The 12,093-nt window shown below is 43.7% G+C and overlaps 1 protein-coding gene across 1 annotated transcript in view; it reads left to right on the top strand.

The window, feature by feature from the left end:
- The window catches only part of SCARB2 (scavenger receptor class B member 2), a 99,992-nt gene extending 90,196 nt beyond the window's left edge, over window positions 1-9,796 (top strand). Inside the window, exon 12 of the mRNA XM_082255543.1 lies at window positions 9,425-9,796. Coding sequence (XP_082111669.1) covers window positions 9,425-9,463 — 39 coding nt within the window. The 3' untranslated portion in view covers window positions 9,464-9,796. The remainder of the gene's footprint in view (window positions 1-9,424) is intronic.
- The last annotated feature ends 2,297 nt before the right edge of the window (window positions 9,797-12,093 follow it).

Raw genomic sequence — 12,093 nt, 5'->3', positions numbered from 1 at the left:
GGTCTTCCTGCTTCTCCTTTCAGCCAATCAGGACAGGAAGTGGGTCCTAACACCAGATTGGCCAGGAGGAGAAGCGACCGGATTGGCCTGGAAGAGAAGCCAGGGAAGCTGCCCCATGACCTGGATGGGGTAAGTGCGGGGTTGGGGAGCGGGACAGGGGTTTTGCTTGCTTCTGTGTTTGGTGTGCTGTTAACAAATAATAATACTGAAAGCGCAACAAGTTCATTTTACGCATATAAATGTGACTATATCCAGTTTTGATAAATCTAAAGAAGATTGTACAATCAGATTGTAGAGTGATTGGATAGATGGTGTGTCCTATTATATAAACAGGCAGGCTCTTGTACTACATCAGGGGTGTCCCGTGGGCTGCATGGAGCCCCAGGGAGTTTAGCATGCAGCCTGAGCCCATCTCAAGGAATGCTGGGGAAGCCAGGCAAATGCACATGGGGAGAGATGCTGGGGATAATGTGAAAACATAGTTAATGCATGAAGTGTGTGTGTGTGTGTGTGTTAATGCGGTCAGCTGGTAAACTCCTTCCTTCCTGTGTCTGGCTTACTGTCCTACATCTAATGACGGGATGTGATGAAGCTTTCTAAGAAATATAGCAAGGGCTAAGGTAAGGCCTTGTTCTCAAAATTAAAGAAAGCTTATATTTCTCTATCGCTCATTGACAGACGTAGTCTTCTTGATTCTCAAGAGCTGGGTTATGTTGTCTCCGCAGGAGTAGGACTAGGCAGAAAGACAAAACGTTCTGGCTCCACCTTAGGGGCAGTCCCTGAGGGTATATCCTCCCTCTCTCTGCTACAGGGAATCAGTTTTTTTCTGTCTAGTCAGGAGTAAGGACCTAAGTTCCTTGCTGGGATCTTTTTGGTCCTGGCAAGATTTTTTCTTTAGAAGAAATATTTTTTAGGTAGTTTTTCTCCAGTGTTTTTTTCCTGTGAGATCTTCAAGCAAAAACGCCGGACTGGGCGACACTAGTGGTCACCCCAGCCGGCCTACGAGCGCGCGCAGACCATTGCATTGCGCTTGGTCGGCCGCGACACATTCAAGTAAGTATGCGGGGCCGGGCGACGGGCTGGATGTTGAGATCCAGTGGTCACCCCGGTTTCTGCCTACGAGCGCGTGCAGACCAGAGCTCCGCGCTGGGTCGGCCGCGACGGAGTCCCAGTGGAGGGACTGACCTTGCGAGTTAAAAGTCTCGCTTGGACGCCAGGAACCAGAGAGTCGAGGCGTCCGGAGTGGTCCACAACCCCCCACCCCGGTGGAGAGGGTATTGTGAAGAGAGGGTGCCCGTCGGTTCGGTATGGTGAGTAAACGTTCCCTTTTTTCTTTCCTCGTTATGAGGCAGTATGAATTATGGGCCCCTCCATACATGGTCAGTATATATCTGACACTAAAAGTCCCCCTTGTAAAATACAGTATGTGTTTGTGGGAAGTGGTTTGAGAGCTAACACTCTACCCAGCAGACTGTAGCATTACAGCAGACATAGGAGGTATAATCCTATCTTATTTGTAGTGTATCTCCTGTAGATCTATCAATCGCCACTCAGCAGAGATGCAGGTGGATGTGCTGGGAAAAACGATTTCGGCGGTCCGCCGCCATTTTGCCGTAGACCAGGTGCATGCATGTCCTCAGGTCACGCCGGCCGCCATGTTTTTGGAGTCTAATGTCTCCTGTATGGGGGCGGCCATGCTTCATGAGCCCAGCTACCTCGTGGAGAGCTGGGAACGCCGGAAGGCGTACACAGGGGGCGGAGCCACGTCCTTCTACCCGGGAAAAAGCAACAGCTCCTTCCAGTCTGTAAGACAGACGCTGACTGCAGTTGGTTGGAAACTTCACTGCATCGGTTGGTGAGCCTTGGGGGTCCCTCTCTCTCTCTTTGGGATCGAGAAGCAGGTACTCTGAGGGGCGCTATTGCGCTAAGGGGAGACACATAAAAAAAAAAAAAAAAAAATTTTTAAAAAAGAAAAAAAAAAAGAGGTATTTTTTTATTTAAAAAAAAAAGGTTTTTTTTGTGTTTTCTGGCAAAGGTGTCCTGAATTAACATGGACCCTGCCACTCATGTATCTCCTCCAGATCCCCTCGAGGGGTCTGCGGGATCCTCCAGCACCCCACTGACGATTGAATCATTGTCCGCTATTATGGAAACTTTTGTGTCCCGGGTGGAAGTGGCTTGTCAGGGACAGGGCGCAAGTAAGCGACCCCCGCCTAACCCCTTATTATCTGAAACCTCGGATTCAGACTCTGAGCCTATTTCTGCAGTTGCAGGTACTTCATCTGGTATTGGTGTCTCGTGTACTGTCTTTTCAGACAGTGAGGAGGATGTTTCGGCATCAGCCATAGCCAGAGAGGAAGCGTTGGTAAACGCACTCATTGTATCTGTTCAAGAAACCTTAAGATTACAGGGTATTCCATCAGAAATAGCTGTAACTGAAATCCCTTTTGGGACTAAAAAACGCATCAAAGTGGCGAAGGTTTTTCCATTGCCCAAATGTTTTGGCAATCCAATCAAAGAAGAATGGAGTCTGCCAAAACGCATTTCTACTATTTCTAAACGCATTAACAGGCGTTATCCGTTTGAGGAAACCCTCATTAAGAAATGGACAGAACCACCTGTGGTGGATTCACCAATTGCTAGATTGAATAAAGCCACGGTTATTCCTCTAGAAGACGCTCTGTCTTTTAAAGATCCAGTGGATCGCAAGATAGAAGCTATGTCTCGCACCATGTTTGCCTTGATTGGATCAGCTTTCAGACCTATAATAGCTATTGGTCTGTTTTCGCAGGCTGTAACTGAATGGACCTAGTGGTTACGCCGGGACTTAGAAGAGGTCCCTCAGGCGGTATCAGATTTGTTGGAACAAATGATACAGGGGTTACAGTTTGTGTGTGATGCGGCGTTAGACGCCACTTCATTATTGGCGCGAGCATCTGTCTCAGCGGTGGTTCTCAGGCGTACACTGTGGCTAAAAGGTTGGTTAGCCGACCAAGGTTCCAAAAAGCATTGGCTAATATCCCCTTTTTAGGAGAGCGTCTATTTGGAGCCAACTTAGATGAGATCATTAAGGATCTCACGGGTGGAAAGAGCACCTTTTTACCGCAAAATTTTAAAGGTAAAGGAACTCGTCAAAGACGAGGGCCTTCTTTTTCTGCTCACAAGAGGTTTTTTTCGTCCCGCAGGTGAAAAAATTAAGTCCTCCAAAGCTCCTGCAGGAGGCGTCAGGGGTCGTTGGTCGGGCAAGCAAAAGCCCGCCCCCTCTAGACCTGAAGATAAGCCGTCCAAAGCCTGAAGGTGCGCCCCCACCCATAACTGGGGTGGGGGGACGTCTTCGCCGGTTCCCGGATCCATGGCTTTCCAGAATCCCGGACAGATGGGTTTGCGAAGTCATAAGGTCAGGGTACAAGATCGAGTTTCGATCTCTCCCACCGGCGCGATTCTTCCCTTCCAATATCCGACTATCCCCAGATCGTTTAGAAGATCTGCGGAGAGCAGTCACAGATTTACTACAACAAGGAGTGGTAGTCCACGTTCCTTGGACAGAACGGTTTCTAGGGTTTTATTCAAATCTATTTACAATACCCAGGAAAGAGGGCAAAGTGCGTCCAATTCTGGACTTAAGGGCACTCAATTCTTTTGTCAACATAAGAAGATTCAGAATGGAGTCCATTCGCACAGTAGCAGCCTTTCTGCATCCAGGGGATGTCCTAGCGTCCATAGACATCAAGGATGCATATCTTCACATTCCCATTTTCGCAGGACATCAGCAGTTTCTACGCTTTTCCGTAGAAGAGAACCACTATCAGTTTGTGGCATTACCTTTCGGTCTCGCCACGGCTCCGCGGGTCTTCACGAAGGTGTTGGCCCCAATGTTGGCACTTCTGCGCCAAAGAGGCATATCGATTCTAGGTTACCTAGACGATCTTCTGCTTCATGCAGAGTCTCCTCAGACCTTGCTACAAAACATAGAAATTACTATGATTTCTTTACAGGAATTCGGGTGGCTGGTGAACCAGCAAAAGTCATTTCTGGTTCCCACCCAGAGGCTCGAATATCTGGGTCTAATTCTAGACACAGTCAGGACAAGAGTTTTTTCTTCCGGTAGGGAAACTCCGAAAGATTCAATCAGCAGTCCAGTTGTTACTATCCAACAGCTGGTCTTCCCTTCGGACTTGCATGAGGGTTCTGGGGTTGATGGTGGCTTCCTTCGAAGCAGTCCCATTTGCCCAGTCCCATACCCGAATTCTTCAGCAAGAGATTCTTCTCAGATGGAATCGGAATCCGGAATCCCTGGACAATCAGATCCGATTGAGCAAACAGACCAGAGAGCTCTGGTCTGGTGGCTTCGGTCTCCGATGCTCAGCCAGGGAAAGTCATTTCTGCCAATATATTGGACGATAGTGACCACGGATGCCAGTCTATCCGGATGGGGAGGAATTCTCGGTCAGTTATCTGTCCAGGGACTTTGGTTCCCGGAAGAATCCAGGTTGCCGATAAATGTATTGGAACTGAGAGCGATCAGACTTTGTCTGATTCACTGGACCGAGCAGCTCCAGGGCAGCCCGGTTCGGATCCAGTTGGACAACGCCACGGCCGTGGCTTATGTCAATCACCAGGGGGGCACCAAGAGTGTCCGAGCGGCCAAAGAAGTGGCTTGCATTCTTCGCTGGGCGGAACGATTTGTTCCAGCTATCTCTGCGGTGTTCATTCCGGGGGTGGAAAATTGGCAGGCAGATTATCTCAGCCGTCAGACTCCGGATCAGGGGGAATGGTCCCTCCATCCAGAAGTTTTCCACCAGTTGTGCCTACGTTGGGGCACCCCGGATGTGGATCTGTTGGCATCACGATTCAACAGAAAAGTACAGAGATTCGTGGCTCGCTCCCGCGATCCTCTAGCAGAGACCGCAGACGCACTGGTCACCCCGTGGGGGCAATACCAGCTAATGTATGCCTTCCCTCCTCTTGGGTTACTGCCAAGACTTCTTCGCAGGATAGAGGAGGAAGGAATTCCAGTAATCCTGGCAGCTCCGGACTGGCCTCGTCGAGCTTGTTACGCCGACTTGGTCAGACTGATGGCGGACGTCCCATGGAGACTTCCTCTCAGGGAGGATCTACTGTCTCAGGGACCGATCTTCCATCCTGCTTTACGATCGCTGGTTTTAAACGGCCTGGTTATTGAGACCCAGGTGCTGAAGGACAAGGGATTGTCAGCTTCAGTTATTCCTACTCTAGTTAAAACAAGGAAAGCGACTTCCAGAAAGATTATCATCGTACATGGAAGTCTTATATTGTGTGGTGTGAATCCCTTGGGTTCTATCTACATCTTTATTCGGTAGTCCGAATATTGGCTTTCTGCAACAGGGAGTTGAGCAGAAGCTGGCCTTGAGTGTTATCAAGGGTCTGGTTTCAGCATTTGCTATCTTCTTTCAGAAGCTTTTGTCTACTCATTCCTTGGTGCGGAATTTCATCCAGGGGGTGCGACACCTGGCTCTGCCAGTGCACGCGCCGTTACCATCCTGGGATCTTAATTTGGTGCTGTCGGTTCTTCAGACACCTCCCTTTGAAAATATCAGGGAGATTCCCTTGCTTACTTTATCCCAGAAGGTGGTCTTCTTGGTGGCTATCACTTCTGCACGCAGGGTGTCAGAACTGGCTGCATTATCCTGTTGTTCCCCAGATCTGGTGGTTCATAGGGATAAGGTTGTTCTTCATCCGAATCCATCCTTCCTTCTAAGGTGGTTTCAAAGTTTCATTGAATAAGGACAGTGTATTGTCCTTCCTATGTCCTTAGCCCAATCATCCTCGAGAATTTGCATGGCATTCCTTGGATGTAGTTCGGGCGATCAGGATATACTTGAATACTACGGATTCAATTTGTAAGACGGATTCACTGTTTGTGATCACGGATGGCCCTAAGAAGGGGTTGCCTGTTCTGCTGCGACCATCTTTAGATGGATCAGACAGACGGTGGTATAAGCTTATTTTATCTAAGGGTCGGGATCCCCCGTTCCCTGTTAAGGCGCATTCTACTCGGGCGCTTAGAGTTTCCTGGACCTTCCGCCATCAGACGTCAGTGGTTCAGGTTTTCAAGGCGACTGTTTAGTAGTCGGTTCATACCTTTACAATATTGTATAAGGTTTATGTGATGGCATCGTCAGATGCCTCTTCTGGCCGCAAGGTTCCTGCAGGCCACTGTTTGAGGAGACTGTTGGTCTACCTCGAGGATTTGAGGGGTAGGTCTCATCTGTTTACTCGATGAGTCCTTTGATACTTCTGGTTGGCTCCGGTTGGGCCTTCTAGATTGGATTTTGATTCTGTCAATCCCACCCCTCATTTTGTGGCACTGCTTCTGGATGTCCCAGCTCTTGAGAATCAAGAAGACTACGTCTGTCAATGAGCGATAGAGAAAAATGGATTTTTGTAAGATCTTACCGTAAAATCCTTTTCTCTTAAGCTCATTGACAGAGGTAGTACCCGCCCCTCTATCATTGAGTTGGGTTGGGTTAAATTCTCTGTTACTGCTTTAGAACAGAACTGATTCCCTGTAGCAGAGAGAGGGAGGATATACCCTCAGGGACTGCCCCTAAGGTGGAGCCAGAACGTTTTGTCTTTCTGCCTAGTCCTACTCCTGCGGAGACAACATAACCCAGCTCTTGAGAATCAAGAAGACTACGTCTGTCAATGAGCTTAAGAGAAAAGGATTTTACGGTAAGATCTTACAAAAATCCATTTTTTTCTGCAACCAAGGTACATTAATGGTATATTGGTACTTCGGGGGAAAAAAGACAAACTTGGCCTTTAAGGGGGTGCACGTTCAGAAAAAAAAAAATGTTTGCTTTGGAATGAGTGAAAAGAGATTAGAACTCCAGTCTGGTTTTTAATGCTATCTGGGGCTCTGTTAGAAAGATTTCCCCTCATTGCTGTCTGTGATAACAGATTTATCAAATAGGAAATCCAATAAAAATCTGAAACGGAGACAGAGCCAAAAACAAAAAAAAGATGAATTCTACTTCACAACAAAAAAAAAACAAGTTTGTCTTGCCATCCTGGCTTGGTCTGTAAATTTAATTTCCAGTTTATCATGCCCAACACTTTCCTATATTATGTGGATTGTAATTTTTCCTTTTAACTTTAAAAGTAGTGGTTATATCATCATTGTGCTGCACATAGACTGTAAAGAAAACAGAGATATGGGAGGGGCAAAGCAGGTCCACCCACTACAGACTGCCAGCAGAAAACTCCAGGATGGTGAATACAAGACTAGTGATCCTTCTCAAGGAGAAAGCAGCAGTGGCTTAAAAGAGAAGTGCAGCATTAAAAGAAACCTTCAACCTCGCCTATATGGCTGCAGCATTGGTCAGATGCTGCAGCTGTCCCCCACCAGCTCTAAGACTGAGAACTGAGTGATCACATCACCTCTGATTGCTCAGCTCTCGGTCATCACTGAGCAGAGAGCACCACACTGTGGAGGTGACAGGAGTGGCTTGATCAGGCTCTCAGTGATGTGCTGAGAGGCTGAGCCAGCTACGGGTCAGGCATCTGGGTGAATCCCGTCAATATGGTCGGGATCCTTCCAGAGCCTGGCGTGGTTCTGTGACGTTAGCCGACAGAGATCTGTTGGTAAATCTGGGTCACAGAATTGCAGAAATAAGTGCACTCCTTTTGACCCACATGAAAAGTATGAACAAAAAAGCTTTGGCAGTACTTCTCATTTTAATACAGTTGAAAACTTCTGCACAGAGGTAAAGTTATACATTGTATTAGTGCACAGATCTGGAAGAAATACATAAACTACAGCAAAATTCAAGTAAGAATACACATGCTGTTTTGTATTTAGACGATGCTCAGCTTTAAAGCGGAACTTCACCCAAAAGTTTGCATCCTGCCCCCCTCCACTGCTCCATTTGTGTGGAAGTTCGGCTCCTCTTCCTTCCCCCGCAGCCTTCTGGGACACATCGCAGGTCTCAGAAGACTGTGGGACCACTCACAAAGTACAGTGTGGCTTACGCACGTGCAGTAGGAAATCGGTTGTAAAGTGCCAGTTTCCCTACCTAAGATGCCTGCACCTGAAGCCGATTGAAGAATCAGCTTGGAGGAGGACATTGCTGGATCCCTGGGCAGGTAAGTGTCCTTATAATAAAAGTCAGTAGCTACAGTATTTGTAGCTGCTGACTTTTAATTTTTATGGGGGGGGCGCGCTCCTCAAATTCTTTATGATGTCATTGTAAAATGTTGCTGATATTAAAAAATATCTGCAGCGTCTTTTCAGGCGTTGTGTTCAAATAGTTCATTAGCCAGGCTTAAACAAAGTGTGATTTTATTCAAACACACTTGGCACATCAAGCATAAATACAATGTAAAAAGTATAACAGTTCAGTACATTGTAAGTAAATAAGAAGTTTGTGTCCTGCTGACTCTGCTTCCAAAAAGGTGACTGAGAAACAGCTGTTGTAGTTAGGTTGAGTGTGTAGGCCTAAAGAAAACAATGAAATGAGGTTTCAATATGTATGTGTCGTTATTCCGTGTGAAGGAGGTGTGTCAGTGTCTGTATGTGATGTCCTACCATCTGTGCTCCAGGACACTGTATACTGTTTCAGACCGTCAAAACTCATAATGCAGTTATGACCTAATACAGTTTAAGCTAAATGTGTGATGCCCATATTAGTAATAATTCCTAATATGTATATGACCAAAACGCTGACTTAGACTTGAACTACTTTGATTGACAGAAACATATAGTAGTATTCTCGAAATACACCATAGTATGAAATGACCTGTTCTACAGTCAAAATAGATAACCTTTGTGACATACATTCTTTTACAACTGTAACCAAACTTACAAATGGATAATCAATTTCAATATTATGTATGTATATATATATATATATATATATATACATATATACACATATCACAACACACAATTCTTTACACTCTATTAAACAGTTAATTTACTTAAATAAGTAACTTAAATACTAACTTTATTATAGATAACCCACTATTCTTGACATAAAAGATATGTTCACGTGTCTAGTTAAGTCTCAAATATCTCTGAAGCTATATTTGACAAGTTAGCCACTGACCTATTGACCTCTCAAGCAATAAACTCTGGACAAGAGAGAAGGGAGACAACTGGACAAAATGACATTCAAACTCCTATATTAGGATCTGACCTTATGCCTAGGCTCCCAGTAACAAGGGTTAAAGAGAACCTGCATAATTGCAAAATCCATGATAAAGCCGAATTAATAAAATAATTCTACAGTCATTCTCGCTATCGTTTCTGTAAAGCTAACACACACATACATTTGTACAAGTATCTCAAAAAACATCTGTCTGTATGCCATATGATTGCCCATATATCCCTCAATTGCTGTAATGTAATTGATTTGCTTTAACATATCTGCCTTTGTTTGCTTAGGGGACAGAAGAGGAAACCGCAAACCTTATCAGAACCTAATTCAAGAATGTTTTCATATAAAGAATATAAACTATGCAAAATGTTTACGGACTGCTCAGATTGCGAATTGGATACCTTTTGAAAGAAGCAGAGCAAAGAAAAGCCACAATATGCTGTGCAGTAGACATGAAGCAGCACGGTTACTACAATATTGTTTTACCATTAAGTTGAAATAACAAGCACATTTTACTTAATTCATCTCTGTGGTTTTGTCGTTATGGACTATCTCATTTGCTATAACCTTTATGTATAATTAGTGCAATGACAATGATGCAGTTAATATTATTGGTAAAGGACCCCACCCTTGCTGATCACGTGCCATGTATTTTCAGAAGGATGGATTTACACTTGGGTTTGACTTTTATTAACAGCAAGGCCTTGTTTCCAATATGGGCATCTTGCATGTAACAAGGAGGCTCGTTTCAAAAGCATTATGTGTGATTTCCAAGAGACTAATATTTGTGAATATTAGCAGCAATGAGTGTGTCCAAAATAATTCATGACATCTATTCAAAAATCATATTTCTAATTAGGACTACAGTAAAATGAAATCTTGTGTTTTTATGGGTTAGCGTCCTTTATACAACATTACGGCACTTTGCATTATCAAAATAGTCTTATTATGTTATACTCTTCTTTTCTGGTAACTTGTGAAATTATATTGATCATTGGGTCTTTAGATGTATAAGGCAACACTATTCCCATAAGAACATTTTTTTTTTTTGGTCTGTCAGGTAGAATACTGGGTACATAGGAGAGTGATGTATCTTTTCACTTGAGCTGCCGCTGCTCCCCTTGGGGAGTATTACTTGTCAGCTATGTGTTCTGGAATAATGGCCATTGTAACTTTTTTTTGTGCAGGTGGCTGCAGCATCACAATAGTTCCTTACAAATAAGGCCATATCTATGTAGAAGGGTTAGATCTCAGTGTAGTTACACCATTTTAAATGGGGTTCTCTGTTCTAAACACACTCACTAACAATTTGTTTATGTAATTTAAACATTTTTTTTTTCCAATTGTGGTAAATGGACAGCTTTCATGAAAACCATACTCCTGTATTCCTACTAATGAAAGTCCTTGTCAAGGAATATGAAATTGAATTAAAACTGTCTCTCACTTACACTCTTGGCATTGGTATTGGTTAAAACTACAAGCGGCCATGCCAGCACACATTACATAGGCATGATCCACTGTTCTCACTCAGTAAACCATTCCAGAGCAATGATGTACAGCAGACGCTGATGCAAGATATTGTGTTTTACTTAAAGAAGTAAAATGGCAATTGTTTATGACACAATGAGTGTTGACATATTAAAAGTAGTCCAAAGAGGGTTTAGATCTACTGTAAATATATAATAAATGTCAAACTGCTACAGATCCTTGTGTGACAATAGGGAGAGGTCATTGTTTCCCCAACCCACCAATATTCAACACTGGTACAACTTTTCTACCATAGTTTTCATTTCTGCTTGGACTGGTTTTAGCATTTAGATACAATTAGGCTCATGCCTCAAAAACTTTTGTTTTTTTCTTTTATAAATGAGTTCCGTAGTACACATGTTAATACAACGGAGTATGAAATTCTCTGTAACTGGTTAATGACTGTTGGTTCACCTGTTTGGTACATAGAGCTTTGTAATTTACTGCTTTCAATTTTAATGAATGTCTCCCAAACAGTTACTTTCAATATGAATCAAATGCTTCATTAAAACCTCATTTTTTCACATACCCAAGAGGACTAAAAATCTGTCATACTGCTATATAGCTTAATAAAAATGTTGTTTATTTCTGATTTACCTAGAACTAACAAATTTAAAAGGCATTACATTAAAGGAAACTTGTCCTTAGACCCTGAATCTGAAATAGCAGAGTTAAGTGTTGCTTTCAGTGCATCAGCAAGACAGCAGATTGAATAGCATTGTCAGATGAAGTCCAGCAAGTGTAGCTCCTTTAGATCTCTCATGACCGGTGTACTTTAATTTTCTAGCTAAAAAATGGAAATGTATTTTCTAACTTGTGACTCATCCATTTTTTCAATCAACATAATACACTTTTGCACGCTGGTACTGACTAGTATTCCAATGTTTCACTCCTCCCTATGTTTTTCTCCATCATTCAGCTAATGTGACCCCCAACGCAGACAGAGAGGGGCAGGGGAGGGTCATTGGTTGTTAGCACGCTGCCAGCTAGAGGGTCGTAGTGATGCACAATGGAAACCTGTGGCTTTGTGTAACTAAAAGGCAGGTTTCATCCATCTGCTGGCTTGTATACAAATTTTGGTGCAATTTTAGGCATTTTGCCAAGGCGCCTTGGTTGAAAAAGGCTGCCCTATGGAATGAGAACATTAATAACCTGCCAGCAGAGAACTAGGAAAATGCAACTATGTGTGTAGTTCTCAGACCTGCTGTAAAACAAATTATTTTTAGAATTATTTTCAAGGTAAGCTTGGTCTGGATATCTTTTACAAAAATCTTTGTTCACAAAAACAGAAGTAAACCTAAGCCCAAAAAACAGGAGAAACGTAAGCCCAAAAATGGAGTATCCAAAAAGCAACCTATTTATATTGTAAAAAAATCAAATAAGCATTCTGACTGCTGGTCATTTTCCCCTAGTTTTATTGCATCAGACC

The sequence above is a fragment of the Pelophylax lessonae genome (genome assembly GCF_965119305.1).
Source record: "Pelophylax lessonae genome assembly, chromosome: 1".
NCBI classification, from domain to species: domain Eukaryota; kingdom Metazoa; phylum Chordata; class Amphibia; order Anura; family Ranidae; genus Pelophylax; species Pelophylax lessonae.
The sequence above is the reverse complement of the archived record's forward strand: the minus strand, read 5'-3'. Positions and strand labels throughout refer to the sequence as shown.